General features: G+C 39.0%; 1 protein-coding gene across 2 annotated transcripts in view; it reads left to right on the top strand.

The window, feature by feature from the left end:
* Window positions 1-18,015, top strand: part of ARSJ (arylsulfatase family member J) — an 89,193-nt gene that overhangs the window by 13,573 nt on the left and 57,605 nt on the right. Inside the window, exons 2-3 of one of the 2 annotated variants that reach the window (XM_060148636.1) lie at window positions 1,524-2,152; window positions 2,313-3,187. In XM_060148636.1, coding sequence (XP_060004619.1) covers window positions 2,787-3,187 — 401 coding nt within the window. In that variant the 5' untranslated portion in view covers window positions 1,524-2,152; window positions 2,313-2,786. Of the gene's footprint in view, window positions 1-1,523; window positions 2,153-2,312; window positions 3,188-18,015 lie in introns of those variants that run through there. The other variant, XR_009540403.1, reaches the window with a different exon arrangement.

Here is an 18,015-nt window from a genome sequence, read left to right as displayed (position 1 = left end):
TTAGAGTTTAGGAATGATTAGTTTATCAGTATATTTCTTCCCTACCACAATGTAAGTTCCACTAGAGCAGAGGCTATACCTGACGTAGTTCACGATTATATTTCCAGCTTCCAGCACTGGCCCAGCTCCTCAAATATTTGTTGAATGGGTGGATATCTTATAAGGTTGGTGGAGAAGGAAAGGAGGCAAAGTGTATAAAACAGTGTATAAATACTTACAGATATGTGTGTGTGTGTGTTTATCAGTACATAGAGTGTTATGGTTAGCACATGGTAAGTATTTGGTAAATGTTAACGTTTATTTTTTTACTCTTGCTTGAAATGTGAACTGAAAATGGCCCTCTTTCTTGTATAGCAACACGGACACTTCTTGTATTATGTCATTGACCCTCCCCAACTAAAAGTACCTGGATTGATCTGAATGTTTATTTTCATCTTTTCTACTCAAGCACCTGGCTAGACCCACAGAGCTGGGAGCATTACCTCACAGTGCTTTCAATCTCCCAATACTCAGTTCACTCATTACACATTTGGTGATTTAACTCAGAGAATTGCCAAGATCACATTTCCAAGCTGGTCTTCTAAAACTGCCCATCTCTCCACAGACTAACCAGAATGGCCTCAGGGAAGAGAACAGACTAGTAGAAGGCTACACATGTTAGCAAAAATAACTGCATAGTGCACACTACAAGTTTCAACGGTGTTAAATTTCCATTTGACTAATGTTTTGCTTAGAAACTTAACAGGAACTTTAGCAACAGGACAGAATATAACATTGTAAATCAACTATACTTCAATAAAATAAGTAGATAAAAATAAGTAAATGGCTAAATGAAACTTAGATTTATACCTAGGCAATTGGGAGAATCTGACATTTTATGTGCCAGCATATAGTAGGTGCTCAATAAATAACTACTGAATGAATTTGGGGAGGGGAGAAAGCATGTCTCGGTGGCTCTTGGCATTAATTGCCTCCCCCTACAGATACTATAAATCCCATTCCTGTCTTTGAGCAGAGATTTAAAAACAGGACTCTAGTAAAAGCAGGCATATTTTCATAATCAGGACAAGCTTTTGCTTTACTACACATAGTTATAAAAAAACGCGAGGGGGACAAAGTTTCCCGAATTTCTAGATGGGAAATGGTGGTTTCTGTACTGCAGGAGTGCAGACCGGCCTCGTGGTTCCTGAGGGCGAGATGTGTAACTCCTCTTCCTCCCCATGTTCTTGGCTGAGACACGCTAAGGGTCAGTTTGTGGAAATGTAAGGAGAAGGCGATTTCAGTATCTTCGGGTAGAGAGACGCTAATGAGGAAGTCAGGCTGTAAAGGCCAGCAATAGGGAAAGGGAATTCAACTTAACTTGTAGTCGGGACTGTTTAAAAAAAAAAGGAGGCGGGAATAAAAGAAGTAGGAAAAATTGGGGGGAGGAGAGAGACTAGAAAAGGAAAACCAGAAGAGGAAGGAAGGAGTGTTATCTACGCAATTTGTTGTTTCTCCTGCTCTTCCTCTCTCACTCCCTCCAGAAGCTAGAAAAAGTTTGCATGCACAGCATTCGGAATGGGAGAGCGGTCTCTTGATTTGCAGACCCGTGAGGAGAAGCGCCCACTTCACCCTTCCCCGTTCCCGCCGCCGTTTTCCCCCTCTCCGGAGGATGGAGGGCAGTCCTCGAGACCCAGGGAAGCGGTAGCCCAGGCGGATCCCCCTGGATCCAGCAGGGCTCAAGCAGCGGGCAGCTCTCTCTCCGGCAAAACCTCCCCTCCCTCCTCCCTCCTCCTCCCGAAAAGGAAAAAGATCGAACCTCTAAACCGGCTTTACCCCTCCCCCTCTTCCTGGGGGAGCTAAAGCAGAGAATACAGTTCTGTGATTCACTGGAGAGAAAAGAGGGTGGAGGCAGCAGAGAACTCCAGTGCCAAAACTAAGTAAGTTCTCTGACAAAACGCACGCAGCTTGCGGCGCCTCCGCCGGGCCACCAACCCCGCGGAGACCAAGTGGGCTTGGCGTGGAGCGTGCACGGGGTCAGGGACCCACTTCGGTCCCCGTGCGCTCCAGCAGCGGAGAGAAGGAACAGCTGCTCGAAATTCCTGCGGAGAAGAGGTGGTCAGCGGTGGAGGGAGATCAGTAAAGCGGGCTGTTTTTGTCATTTCGCCGCCTGGTGAGTGTCGGGGAGATTGGCAAACGCCTCGGAGAAGACCGAGAGAAATAGCTCTGGAAAAGTGGAGAGAGTGATCCGGAGGCCGGTTCACTGCATGCTGCTTGTTATCTGCATGGGTAAGAGCTCTTTTTCGGCGGTTCCACTTCCCAGTACTTTCCAGGTGACCGGACTGCCGGACCTACGGTCGACCCCGCAACCAACGGTGCGCGCGCCCCTGGGAGAACCTCACTCCTCCACCTCGAGGGCGAAAAGTTATGGCTACGAAAAGTTCCTGCCCAAGGTGATTATCAATTCCTTACTTGATTTTTTTTTTCTCTTGAGAACTTTTGGGTGGAGGCATTAACTTTTTGTGTGGCAGCTACTTTGGGGAGCGAGGAGGAGAAGGAAAAAGTGCGATCTGATGGAGAAAAGCGACTCCTTGGTCTCTGACACGTCCCATCCCCTAAGCCACCACGTGTAGAAGATTAAAGTTGTTGGACGTGTTGACAGCTGAGAGGAGCACGGACTTCTTTCCAGGCGGAGACCCCTCCACCTCCACCGCCTGTTGGTTCTACCCCTCCTGCGTGCATGTGTGCGCCAGCGGCGGCGCGCGGTGCGTTGTTCTGCCTTGGAGTTTCAGCCGGGACCAGAGTGAATGGCCCCCAGGGGCTGCTCGGGACCTCCGTCGCCGCCACTTCCTCCGCAGGCCTGGGTCTGGCCCGGAAAGATGCTAGCCATGGGGGTGCTGGCAGGCTTCTGGGTCCTCAGCCTCCTCACCTACGGTTACCTGTCCTGGGGCCAGGGCTTGGAGGAGGAAGAGGAAGGGGCTATGCGACCTCAAACTGGAGAGAGACCAGAGCCCAGCATAACTACCATCTCCCAGCCCCATCTCATTTTCATCCTAGCGGATGATCAGGGATTTAGAGATGTGGGTTACCACGGATCGGAGATAAAGACTCCCACTCTTGACAAGCTTGCTGCCGAAGGAGTTAAACTGGAGAACTACTATGTCCAGCCTATTTGCACACCGTCCAGGAGTCAGTTTATTACTGGAAAGTAAGTGTTACTGCTTCATATATTTATTCCTCGGAGATATATTAAGCACTTAATTATGATCCAGCTCCTAACTTACTGGAGTTGCAGAAGATATGGGGAACTAAATGTATGAATGAGTGAATGAATGAATGGATCAAATGCATTTAGTTGTGGTGGGAATTAAAATGGATGTCCTGTTGATGATCTTGAAAGTCTCATCACTAGTTTAGTCTCATTTTTCTTACTCTCAGAGCCTGCTGTGAAGGACCTTCAGAGTTTTAAAATGAGATCGGAACTTGTAAACTCCCACCTACCAACCAGAGGTCTCCAGAAGTGTTCTCCTTTTCTAAGTCTATTTTGGCTTTTGAGCATGTTCAGATTTTGTTTCAGGTGTCACAATAGAATTCACAGTCACCATCATTGATAAGAAAAACAGACCAAATTTTTTCTGGACTCTTGGTTTCTTCTTCTTTCTTTTTTTTTATAAATTTATTTATTTTTGGCTGCGTTGGGTCTTTGTTGCTGTGCATGGGCTTTCTCTAGTTGCAGTGAGCAGGGGCTACTCTTGGTTGCAGTGCGCGGGCTTCTCATTGGGGTGGCTTCTCTTGTTGCAGAGCATGGGCTCTAAGCGCGTGAGCTTCATTAGTTGTGGCACATGAGCTTCAGTAGTTGTGGCTTGTAGGCTGTAGAGCGCAGGCTCAGTAGTTGTGGCGCATGGGCTTAGTTGCTCCGCGGCATGTGGATCTTCCCGGGCCAGGGCTCAAACCTGTGTCCCCTGCGTTGGCAGGCGGATTCTTAACCACTGTGCCACCAGGGAAGTCCCTCTTGGTTTATTCTTAAATCTGGGACTGAATAATCAAAGCCACGGGTAATCACAGAGAGAAGAGGGGCCAAAGAAACGTATGAAAGGCAGTGTAAAATCTGACCAGTGTACATGTGACTCTATTTGGGTCTTTGATAAGTAATTTTCTCTGACAGGATCACTAAGGAAGGCAATGTGTAATTACCAGGGTAGTTCTCAAAATGGGAGAAGATAACAGTTGTAAATGCTCAGCATGAGTTAAACGTCATCTGATGTTTTCTGCTGCTCCTCACACATCTGGGAATTTTCTGATTAACTCTAAGAAAAAGCAGATTATTAGGATGCTTAAGTAAGTGTTTTTAGTATTATCATTGCTTTGCTAAACAGCTAAATATTCTACTTAGGGTGTTCACTCATTTTCATATTTTTACTCTATCCTGTCAGAATGTAGGTTACTATAACTGATTTGCATGTCCAAATTCAGCCTGTGGAACTGAGATAAACTAGGAGATGCAGAGGTCCAGCTGCCACTGGACAGAGGTGGAAGAAAAGCCTTAGTGGTTTCAGTGTATGAGTCTTGTGATTTCAGTTCCAGGGGACCCTTGCTTCAGTGAAGTTGTTCTTGGAATTGGATCCTATAAGAGTAGCCAGTATCCATTGGAAAAATAAAGACTATTTTGTAGTAATCTCTGTCTTGCAGAGACTTTTGCTTAATATATGATTTCTACTGCTTAGCAAACTGTCACAAGTTAGCGTCACTGCCAGAAAAGAAAAAAAAACAGTCCTTTCCTCTCTTTAGTGGGAGAGTAAAGAAGACTCACTGTACTTCAGAGTCATTTTAAAGGTTAACTGTGGCATCAGAAAGTCAAGGGCATTTGGTATTTATAAAGGAGAAGATTGTTGGCAGGAAAATAACAAGTCCATTTGATGGCCTGTGGGTCAAGTTCTTCATGTCTAATCCAAACACTCTTATATTTGGTTTATGAAATAAATGAGTCATAAAGTCTCCCTCAACTTCTTAAACTAAATTTATAGAATTTAGATTTATTCAGATAACCAAGAGTAATTGAAAAACGTGTAACTAAATTGTATGAATTTATCTTTCACAATAGAACATTCGTTTAAGACTTTTCACTAAAGAAGTTCTTCTTTAGTTCCTAAACATTATCTTGCACTGATAAAATATCTAGGTTTTATCCTTTAATCTTTATGTTAATACATGAAGCAGACATGAGGGTGGAAATAAATCCTCCATTTTCTTTGCTGTCAAAGGTTGACCCTCCTGTCTTTTCAATGCAAACATCTCATGAGAAGATTTATTCTCCTTATTAAAATTTTCTGTTCAGTGTAATAAGTTGTATAACTGCCTTATAGACAAAAATTTCAAATAACTACTGTGATTTGACTTAAATTTCTGTTTGAATTAAACAGTTGAAGACATTTGCACTTTCAGTTCTCCTTTTAGACAAATTGCTGGAACCTTCCTTAAATGAACACAGATGTAAGAAAGAAAGTGGTTATAGAAGCCTAGTTCTGGGTCTAATATTCATAATGCAAGCCCAGAGAATGTGGTCATTTGTCCTCTCCATGAGTACATATCTATGATTTCTGGATCCTCTAAAGTTAAAAAAAGCAATAAAAATGTAAATGGACTGAGTTATATTAAGGGAAAGAATAAGTTATGTGGAATATGATAGAATTCAAATATCTTCACATTTATAAAGAAAGAGTTTTAAGTGATTGAAGCTGGAGCTACTTTTGATACTATTAACAAAACAATCCTCCCTTTATATTTTGCTGGAGTCAAAATGTAAAAATCTATTCCCTTATACTGCACAAATCTTAATAAATTCCAGATTCTTTAATAATTTATGTCATATCAGTCTGGCAATATTGGACATAAGCCAGCCTGTCAATAAGCATTCATTGTGTGCAGATCCCTGTATTGGAACTGTGAGGAACAAATAAGTAAGCCCTAATCTCTGGACAGTGATTCTCAAATTTGCACAGAAGGAATTAGCCAAATGGTAGTAGCTAAAGTGCAGATTTCCAGGCCCAACCAATGACTCAGCTTCAGTGGTCTGGGGGTGAGCTCAGAAATTAATAGTAATTTAACAAACATACCAGGTTATTCTAATAATGGTACTAATATAAATTGAGTGTTAGTATTAAATGCTAGCATCTACTGAGCAGTTACTGTGTTCCAAGATAATGCATTTTTATCTCATTTAATCTTTATAACCATTCTATGAGGTAGTAACTATTGTTACCCCGTTTTAAATAGTTGTGGCAGTAGATTCCAAGAGAGGTAGTGATGCAGAAGTTCTGTACACTGGACTTTAAGAAACAACAGTGTAGGTGTTCAAAGTTAGACTGGTAATATAAAGGTTGATTGAGAAAGCAGCTGCCTACATTTGGTTTATTTCAAAGTAATTTTTTCACCATTTTTTAAAAATAGTTTTTCAAATAAAGACATGTAGACATGACATCATTTCTTCTTAAAAGAGAATATAGTGAAGGCCTCAGAAAGAGAATTATGAGTTTTGCAAAATTTAGATGTGTTTTACGCAGACTTTAGAGTTGGAAAGATTGGCAGTCTGAGCTGAATTCATATCTTGGGCAATAATTTTGTGTTTTTACTATTTTGTTATTCATTTTTCCCACTTGAAATACCATGATGATCATTTTTAACAAATGCAAAGGTAACTCAAATAATGTGTATTTGTAACAGAATATTTGATAAATCAATTTCTTTTTACAAACAACCCCTGCCCCTTGCCAAGGGTAATCACACTCCCAATTTCTAACACCTTAGATTAATTTTGCCTGTTTTCAAACATCATATAAATGGAATTGTAAAGAAGGTATTTTTTCATGTCTGGCTTCTTTCTCTTAACACTATGTTTGTAAAATTTATCCATGTTGTTGCCTGTAGATATAATTCATTTATTCCAATTACTGAATAGTGTTCTTTTATATAAATATACTGTAATTTATTCATCCATTCTGTTGAAAGACATGGGTTGTTTCCAGTGTTGGACCATTATTAATAGTGCTGCCGTAAACATATTTGCAAATGTTTTTTGGTGAATACAGGGGTACGTTTCTCTTGGGTATCTATCAAAAAGTGGGATTACTGGATTATCAGGATGTGTATGTTCAGTTTTTGTAGATACTGTCCAGCAGTTACCCAAAGTGGTTCCACCATTATACACTCTCATTAGCAATGTATGGAAAGTTCTATTTGCTTCACATCATTGCTGACATTTGGCATTGTCTTCTTCATTTTAGTCATTCTGGTTGTTATGCACTGGTATACCATAATGGTTTGATTTGTGTTTCCTTGGTTACTAAAGAAATTGAGCATCTTTTCATATTTTTGTGGACTGTTTGGATATCTCATTGTATCTATTCAATTTTTTTGCCTGTTTTTTCATCAGATGCTGGCTTTTCCTTATTGATTTGTGGCAGTTATTTTTATATTCTATTCCTTTGTCAGATATTTGTATTGCAAATGACTTCTCCCATTCTGCGGCTTGCTTCGTCGCTCTCTTAATTAAGTTTTTTGATGAACAGAGGGTTTTAACTTTATTGTAGGCTTATTTATAATCTTTTTCTTCATGTCCTATTTGAGATATCTTTGACTAAATCATGATCATGACAGTGGCCTTTTTTTAAGTTTTATAGCTTTATTTTTCTATTTACATCTATAATTCATCTGGAATTAATTTCTAATATGGTATAAGTTAGGATTCAAGCATATTTTTTCCATATGTAAATCCATTTGATCCACACTATTTATTAACAATGTCATACTTTCTCTACCTCACTACAGTGTCATCTTTTTCATAAATCAGGTAAATATACATGTTTGGGTCTGTTTCTGGACTGTATTCTGCACCATTAGTCTCTTTGTCTATTCTTGTGCCAATCCTACATTCTCTTAACTACTATAGCTCTATAATAAATATTGATATCTGGAATGTAAGTCCTTTTACTTTTTCTTCTTCCAAAATGCTTTAGCTATTCTTTACCAGTTCACTCACTTTAATATGAAAGAAGGGAGGGTATGGATGTACAGATTCAAAGAGATTGAAAGATTTGGTTTTGGAGAATATGAGGTAGTTCTCTTCTGAATTATTCTACTTTCTAAGTGAAATAACAAATGAGGTCATTAGATGAGAATGAGGATCTTAAGGTTTAAAGACAGAGATAGAAAATATTCTAGGAAAGGGAGAAAGTGAATTAAGTAGGGCAGTACTGTAAAAATATTGGGCAGCCCATCTGAGATTTGTGGTCATAAATTTAAACAGAGACGAGTCATCGCTTGTTTTTCTTGCGCCATGTTCAGGTACTTGTGTGCAGAAGAAGCGCTGTTGAAGAGGTGGATTTAACTAGATTTGGACCTTTGCCAAATGAATAGAGTGGGATTGTGGACTCTAAACTTGGCAAGAAAAAGGGGAAAACTATAAGGGGTTTATGTTCTCTAAAAAAGTGCCAGGGTCAATGGATTGACTGTCTGACTAGGGTTGAAGTGAGGATACCACAGTATACTTGGAAAGCTGAAAAGATAGATAATGGTAGTTGGAGAAGTGCATGCTTGGAATCAAAATTTCATAAGTAGTGCAGTTTTTAGAAATGATAGGGGAATGGTGCTAAAGTGAGTTGGAGGAAAACATCTTTGGAAGTGAGGAAGGCAAGGTATTGGAAGGGCAGGAAGTTGGATGGATCACTTGGGTGGATATTTAGACCATTAAGAATAATGGGAGAAATTGTATTAAAGAGCATAGAGTGAGCCAGTTGCTGGAATCATCTATGACTGACCGGTGGGAGGGCAGGGCCTGGAATTAGATAAAGGACTCTAACAGGAAAGATAGTGAGTCTCTAATCTGTTGCCTGACTTTTCAAAAAAGTTGCACCTTTAAAAAGAAACAGGAGGGCTTCCCTGGTGGCGCAGTGGTTGAGAGTCCGCCTGCCGATGCAGGGGACAGGGGTTCGTGCCCCAGTCCGGGAAGATCCCGCATGGCGCGGAGCGGCTGGGCCCGTGAGCCATGGCCGCTGAGCCTGCGCATCCGGAGCCTGTGCTCCGCAACGGGAGAGGCCACAACAGTGAGAGGCCCGCATAATGCAAAAAAAAGAAAGAAACAGGAGCCAAACTGTGTAGAAGTGCCAGTGAGGAACTAAGAAGATACCCAGTCCCTGCTTCAGACTCTTCGATAATTAGGGTATGGGTAGAAGACCAGCGCTAAGTTGAGAGGATAGCCAGCAATCAGCTAGAGCAAGAAGGTGGAAGAAATGTCCAGGAAAGAAATGAGATCATAGAGGATTTTGCTAATTACAGACTTTCAGTAACAGAAGGCTCCTTGGAAGGAGTTAGGGAGTTAGAAGGGGAGAAGGATTTAATTAGAGCAGAGAATGTACAGAGATATATAGAGATTAGAATATGAATGAAAGCAGATACATTGGAAAGATTGGAGTTAGGATGAAGATTCAAATAAAAAGTCCTGAAAAGTATGGTGGGATTTTTTCCAGATGATCTCTTGGGAAATGTTAAGTGTCAAGTTTTAATTATAGCTTCTTTCTAGAGATTGATTGAGCTGGGCCTCCTGCCTGTCCATAGCCAACCACTGCAGCCACACTGTGTACAGTCAGGCACATAGTCAGGAAGTCTGGGGGTTTGGTCCAGGAAGGCAAGGTCTATGTAGACCTCCTCTATGGACTGCAGTGGGCTATAGAAGCAAAGGAATGTGTCTCCCAGTAGTTTATAAAGTATTCTTTTTAGATATGAAATTATCAATTAACAATTACCCTAGTGTTGAAAACCCTGAAAAAGTAATTGAATTCTTTCAGTCACTTTCACAGGAGAAAGATTCAAGAAAGCAAAGGGGAGTAGGGTTTGATCATTCCAATTCATAGGCATGTGGTACATTCAGAAATATTACCCCCCCACCCCCACTTAGATCATAAACATCAAGGGTCATGCATGCTTCCTCTTCCATCCACTTCTGTTATCCAAGACCTAGTTTTAAGTAGTGTTCTACCACTTAAGAGTACACAATAAAGATCAGTTACTAAGAGTTCACTTATTACATTCATAAATATTTAGTTAATACATAAATATTTAGAAAAATGTTTATGGTTAGAAGTTTGGAAGAAACAGGAGTTTTTCCCAAGCCTCACTTCGGCTTTAGAAAATGAATGTAAGAGCAAATGGGGAGGGTGGCTTTAAAACTTCACATATCCATTTCAAAGAGAGTGGCTCAAAAGACAACACCATTCAACAAATAGCTGCCTTTTCCTATTTGAACATATGGATTTTTCTGACAGTAGAATCATGGTCAAGTAAGCTATTGGCACACCCTTATGATCAAAATCCCTACTTTTAAATGAGTCTTTTTAAAAAGACACCCTTTGAAGTGAATCCCTATTCAGGTAATTCTGGTGAGTTTCCTGAATAGCTGTCCTGAAAGGTGGAAATATATCCAGGTGCCGAGGGTTCGGATCATTTTGTTTCATCCGTATGGCCTCTCCCAGAGATCAAAGAAGGGAGGACCAAAAAGGCTTGGAGCCCCTGCTTCTAATAGGAGCTCAGCATGAAAACGTCTTATATTTCAAAGTTTAGTTTCATTTGGACTTTTTCCTATAGCAATATTATGGAATTAGTTTTTATGTAATCTTTTTCCGTACTTTACTTTGATATAATTAGAGTGTGTTGCAATGTTCTTTTCTCATTCCAGATATTAAATATTCCCAGGAGTGTAACTTCATTGAGACATTCATTTCCCTGTGTGCTGTATTGCAAAAAACACTTTTTGTGTCTTTTCCCTTATTCCCTCTGTCTTCTAATTCACCCAACACATTGGCTTTACTCAAACATGACTATCACTACATCACCACCCTCGGCAAACTAGGGAATTCCTAGTTCCCACTGACTACCACAGAATGGGGAAAGAAAGTGATTTTAACTGAGGGCCTTCTTGTGCTAGTTGCTTTTCAAACATCCTGATATTTGATCTTCACATCCACCCTGAAGGTAAAATATTTTTATTATTTCAAAAAATATGTATCACGTATTTAACAAATATCCTCATTTTATGGATGATATATGAATGTTTTAGAGAAATTATACAAGTTGTGGGTGGTCATACAGCTTCTAAGCAGCAGAACCTATATTGGAACCTAAACTCGTGTGGCTTCAACAAAACCCTTGTCGTTTTCATCACCCCATTCCATCTGCCATGAAATTTGTAAGTACCTTAGTCCTGTCTTCAAAAAAATTTTTAGCCTTATCTTTTTCTGTCTTCAAACTCTCTACTCCAGAGAAAAGAATGATTCACTGTTTCTCGAGCATGGCTTATACTTGACTTTCTCCCTCCTTCTGCACATACCGTTTCCACTCCTTGGAATTCACACCCTATCTCACTTGGCCCAAATGCCAGCCACTCATTAAGTCATTAAGACTCAGCTAAAATACCACCTTCCCTATACAGGTTTCCATGATTCCTTAGCCAGAAATACTTATTCCAATGATGACCTTACATAATTATTTCTATTACTGTCATATTAGGCATGATTTTCCACCTGGTTCACACACTGGCCCCCTGAGTAGCAAGACTGATTTATTACCTCCATAAATCACGCAGCAGCCAATCTAGTGCTTTGTACTAATAGGCGCAAAGAATAAATGTAAGGAACGAGTGAATGAATGAAAAAATGAACAAACAATCATTTAAATATTTCCGTCTGGCAGGCAATGTGACAGAGCAGAAAAGACATAAAATATGTAGTGAGGAAATCCGAATTACAGTACTGATTCAGCAAATTTCTATGACCCTTGAATGAGTAATTTAATCTTTCGGAGACTCCATGTTTTCATCTGTAGGATAGGAATAATGATAATCTCAAAGGTTATAGCACTTGAGATAACATATATGAAAATAGTTTGAAAACGTTTAAGTATTACATAGTTTTTAAGTAAACATTCTTCTACATTTAGAGCTATAGCTCCATAATGTTTAATCACATACTAACTTTAAAAGAACTGACTGCTTGTTCTTTATAAAAGCTGTGGGTATACTCATATCTCTTTTCCAGTTTCAATCTGTAAGCACAAAAAGTTAAATTCCATGTTTCAATTTTAATATATTTTACCCACCAGGATTTCTCGTATATTTTTGTTCTGAAATGTCCAGGAAGGTGATTAGGGGTATATTTTTTAAGTTTCTACACTTGGAGATTGTGTGTGTTGTTGCTGGTTGTCACACTTGGCATGCTGCTGTCGTCATGCTTGGCCAAATCTGCTGGAAGCCTGCTAAGGCTGTGACAAGCAAAAGTAGATGTATGTTTAAACAGTGACATTAAGAGTACCACACTAAATGAGAAGAATTAAAAATTGGGTAATGGAAAGGCCAGTGATTAATTACTTCAAATTCCTTCAATCAACAATCATTTTAAAACATTTTCTTGAATATCATTACTACATCTTATTCAGCTTTGAATGCTGCTCACCCCAGGGACTACCACTCAGTAGGTGTGCAATAAAGAGTTTTAAAATAAGACATTGTTCTAGGCTTCATGGTGATTGAAATTTCACGTACTTTATGATCACTATTTCATTAACTTCCTAAATGATTATATTGCCTGCAGCATTTGAATCCACACTCCACCCTAAGACCTGAGTGAAATCTCTGCAGCACAGTCAAAATCATGCCACTCCCTGCTTTAAAATCTTTTAGAAACTGCCATTACCTGTAGACTAAAGCCCAGTTCCTAAGCATTCCATATAAGGACCTTCAAAATCTGCCCTCTGACAAGATTCGGGTACAATCTCCCAACACTTTTCCATTTATACCCTCTGTGGATTATCCCTGCCAGGGTACTTATACTTTCCCACAAGGGCTATGCTCCTTAACCCCCCTGTTCCCTTCTAAGCAGAATTCCCTTTGCTAGAATGTTCTTCATTCTCCTCTGGGAAACACCATTGCATCCTTGCAGACCTTCTATGTCCCTCATCTCCCCTTCAGTACTTCCCTGATCATTTTACACCTTTATACACATTTTCTTGGGTATAATAAAATGTGGCACCAAAAAAGTGATAGAATTCTTAGAATTCAAAGGCATGTTGCACATGATTTTTTCCAACAAAGAACATTATTGATCATTTTAAAGCAATAAATGGGACTCTTCTCTCCACTGACCAGACAGAATCAGTGTCATGTATCCATCATATCACCAACACCAGTCTACTAACCACCTACACCTGGCAGGAGAAAAGCCAGAAAATAATTGCTAGGTCATTGTACCCTTGCTGAGGAGATACATTGATACGCTTTCTCAATACTTGGTCATTCTCCAGCTTGCTGGAGAGAGTAAGGGAACCAGATCTGGATGAGAAAAAGGCTGGGGAAACTAACAGGACCCTGTGAGAGTACTGGGTTATTCCATGCACAGTGTCCATACAAGCTGGATAAGCATGGTTTGGCAACGTTCAGAGTCTGAGAAGGTCCAACCAATAGGTGGACACAGTAGCAGGAACCTGAGTGGCAACCAATACTCGATTAAATTAAATTCATGACCACAAATCCGAAATAGGCACGCATAAATGCCCCAGTGATCCTCTAACCTTCCTTTAGTATATGTCCAATTCTTCAGAACTACTATTTCAAGATTTCTCATCTCCTCAGATTGCCAATATCCCCTCATCAGCTCATTACTTTTCTTCACAATTCCACTGAGAGGAAAGAAGCAATAGTGAATTATCTCTTTCCTATCACCAGTGTAACATTTCCTGACCTACGGGCATCGACAGCCATGTCTCTGCCTTCCTTCCTCCAGTAGGGCATTGAAGTGTTCGAACCCGTCAAAGACACGTGGCTCCCAGAGCTCCTTCTCCCCTCCTCACGCGCCTGAGTCCTACAGTTTTACCATTTCTCTCCTTCGTTATTAATTTTTATGTCTCTACAAAATCATTTCCATCAGCATGTAAATGAATTTAAGTTCCTTCTGTCTACAAACAAAAGCAAAGCAAAAAAGTTAATTGACCCAATTTCTCTGCTCTCCTATCTAGCAAAAATTCATGAGTTATCTGTACTTGCGAGCTCCGCTCTAATTATTAATTTATACTATATTAGTCTATACTATAATTATCAATCTATAGTGTAATTTTGATAGTATAATATGATGCTATATTAATTGTATTATGTATGCCATAATGTATACTAAACATATATTATACTATATTATAATATACTAAACATATACTATATTATAATATAGTATATTAGACTATAAATGTATACCATAAATGATCATTAATTTTAAGATTTTTAATAAATCTGTAATTTATTACAAATTTATAAAAAGATTGTGCCATATTCTTGAATCTGAAGAGCTCAAGAATTTTTTAATTGTTTTATTAGACTTAAAAATTATCTTTGAGATTGAACATCATGAGGTTAAAGACAGTGTTATATCCTTTGAACACATCAGGTTCTTGCATAGATAAGGCCATAATAAATGTATAATAAATGTATGTAAACTGAGTAATTCATACTCATCAAATTAAAGTTTAATTTAGTTTAGATTTTTTAACACACTTAAAAATATAAGCTCAAATACTTGAAATCAGTTTTTTCTTTGATCCTTGTTTGGTTGTCTTTGTAATGCTATAAAATTAATTTAATTGTACATTTTTCTAGCTAAAGCATTTAGTTGAAGATAAAATATTGGGAGTGGAGATGTACCATTTATGTGACACTTAAGGAATATATTTTGTATACGTATACTATTCTCTAATATATTTAATCTATTTATCTATATATGTATTATATATATATATCTCAATATATTCTCTAAGCCTCATAACTTGGGGATAATTATTAATATCCACATTTTACATAAGAAGAAATCAAGCTCACAGAAGTAAAGTGTCTTGGCCAAAATCCCATAGTAAGTAATGAGACTAGAATTCCAACCCCCAAAATTATGATTTTCCACTACATTATTCAGATGGTTGACAGGAGGGGTTAGGTATAGCTGCATAGCTTATCTTTAGAGTAGAAATAAATGAATATCTTATTTAAGTAAAACAACAAAAACCTAAATATAGTTATTCTAAGAACCAGAAACTCATTTCAAACTGGCTTTCCCATTCAATTTGGGAAAACTGGAATCTGTTCTTGCTGTTCATTTGTTTCACATATAAATTAAGGATAATGTTATTAGTTTACCTTTTAGAATTTGTAAGAATACTTAAATTATTAATAAAATTATCAACCACCTGGAGAATTTGTTAGAGCATTTATTCCTCTGGGCTCTTCCCCAGAAATTTGTTTCAGAAGGTCTAGGGTGAGGCCTGAGATGCCAGATCACTAACAGGCTGCTTGGTGATAGTGAAGTTGCTCTTCAGAAACCATACCGATTAACACTGCAATATACTTTTAGCCTTTAATGTTCCAAGACTATTTATAACCATCTTTATCTCTCTTTTTTTCACCATTTATTTAACACCTACTCTGTGCATATGACTATTTAATTAAGTACTATCCAAGCTGCAAGTGCATTTTTCCTCCTATGTTCTACAATTGAAAGCTTGTTTCAGGTCTCAAAGGTCTAACTTTTGAAGAGACACCTTCTCTATTAATGTGTTTCTGCTCTCCCATAGAATGAATGATAAAAAGATTCCTATTTTGGGCAAAGCAGTTGACTCAAGAGCAAAAAGCAACTGAATTTCTAAGGACTAAATCCTAAAATTAAAGATGCTAGGAGATAGACATTTTGGCACACTACTCTTTTCTTTTAGAACTTTTCTACTACAATGACAACTTGAAGAAAGTGGACATTTATTTCAGGGTCTTGTTTAAATTAAACTATGGATTTGATCTAATTTGCATCAGTCTCCTGATGAATACATGTATATCCTAATTTTCTATAGTGTTGTACATAGTCTGAATTAGCTGAGGAATTCATTGTAATTGTTTGCCTTTAAAAGAAAATTGGGCCATTTGGATCAGTAGTCTGAGAATTGCTAGAATAATTTAGTGATTTGGTTCCAACAATAGAACTTTTCAGGTCTGTTTTCTGATACGGCTCTGAATGATCTCAGATGTCAAAATAACAAAACAAAAAACGTAAGTAACTTAGAGTTTTGTTGAGGCAAATGTTTATATTGTCACTTAATCCTCACCACAAATCTGTGAGGTAGGTGAATGTTACTATTTCTCATTCTTGTAAAGGAGATTCCCAAAGTTAAATGCATATCCTTAGATGTTCTATAGGGAAGAAAACTATGCATTGACTAATTTGTCAAACTCAGTGTAAGCCTTCATGAAGCTTCCCATTACCATTTGATGGTTCATGAGGTAATGACCCTTGATTTAATTGGGCTTCTTGTTTTTGTTTCCTTGAAATTCATTCATTATTCATTCATTCATTCAATACTGAGCACCTACTCTGCCAGAAACTGTTCTAGGCACTGGGAAACATATCAGTTGACACAACCTCCAAAAATCCCTGTTCTCGTGGGATTTATTCTAGTGCAAGGAGACACAAATAAATAAAATATATAGTGTGCTAGAGGGCAATATGCCCTGAGAAGGAAAACATAGCAGGAAACAGGATGGGAATTAAGAGGTTAAGAGTTAAGGGTGAAGAGAGCAATATCATGGAGGTCAGGGAAGGCTTCACTAAGAAAGGAGGTGAAGGAGGGAGTCTCGTATGTTGCTGCTCCAGGCAGACAGTAACCACACAGGCCCTGTGACAGGGGCACCCCTGGTGTGCTCAAGTACCATCAAGAGGCCAGTCCAGCTAGGCTGGATCAGAGAGGGGGTAGGGGAGAGTAGGAGGAGGTGAGGTCAAGGCGGTTAAGGGAGCCAGATCCTGTAGTGCAATGAAGGCCAAGGCAGGGAATCTTGACTTCCACTCTGAGTGAAATGGGAGCCATTGGAAGGCTTGGAGCGGAGGGGTGACATGACCCAACTTTGGTGTTAACAGAATTGCTTTGGCAGATTATTGAGGATAGATCCTGGAGGTAAGGTTTGCAGCAGGAAGACCTAGTAAAGAGACCATCGCACTAACCTGTGTGAGAAGTGATGGGGTGTGGAGAGGAGTGATGGAGAGGGGTCAATTCTAAGTACATTCCACAGGTAGAGCAGACAGAATTTTTGGATGGACTACAAATGGGTTGGATGGTTGGAAAGAAAAAGAGGAATCAAGTACAACTTCAAGGTCATTCATTCTGCTATAAGCAAAAAAAAACAAATCAAAAAAAATAAAATAAAAGTGCTCACTCAAACAGGTAAAGTTACTACTGATCACAAATTATAGGAACTTCTTTGACAATTACATTGTACACTTCAAAGCCCATCAATGAAAACTAGCCTTTGCTTCTCCATTCTCCTTTGCCTGACTCCCTGAGGTTTGAAGGATTGCAGTAATATTTTTTTCATTATATATATAATATATATATATTTCATTTCACAGTATAGTTTGGGGAAAGAGTAGTAGATGGGGGTCAGAAGATCTGCATTTGAGCATTTGATTCTGGCTCAGCCACTTACTAATATTTAAAAACAAAGACAAAGCAGCACAGGTAAATGTGGAGGAAGAGGCTTTTTAGGGCAAGGATGGCTGTCCATGGGCCCCAAGGCTGTCCCAGGATGGCATTGACTGGGTGAATTCACCATTCCCATCACTTTACCGGATTGGATTTACAGGCACAAACTCTGCACATCCAGAGTTTCTTAGATGGTTGATGAAAAAAGAAACCAACAAGAAGAGCCGAAGTATGAACTCAACATTTCCCTCTATTTCCACCATGCTGAAAATGCTGCTCCTTCAGACAGATCAAATACCAAGTGTCTGCAAACAAACATGCACACACCTACACATATCTCCCTTTCTCTTGGATTAATGTCAGTGCCAAAGAGTCTGGACAGTGCTTTGTGGTTGGCCCTGCACCTGTAATTTTAGAGTTATGATATTAATGCTTTACTTCTTATATTACATTGTTTTTAATTTAAGGCACACCCATTTTGTTTCTCAGTTTAAA

This window comes from Lagenorhynchus albirostris, chromosome 4 (assembly GCF_949774975.1).
Source record: "Lagenorhynchus albirostris chromosome 4, mLagAlb1.1, whole genome shotgun sequence".
NCBI lineage: Eukaryota > Metazoa > Chordata > Mammalia > Artiodactyla > Delphinidae > Lagenorhynchus > Lagenorhynchus albirostris.
This window is presented reverse-complemented; position numbering and strand designations above follow the sequence as displayed.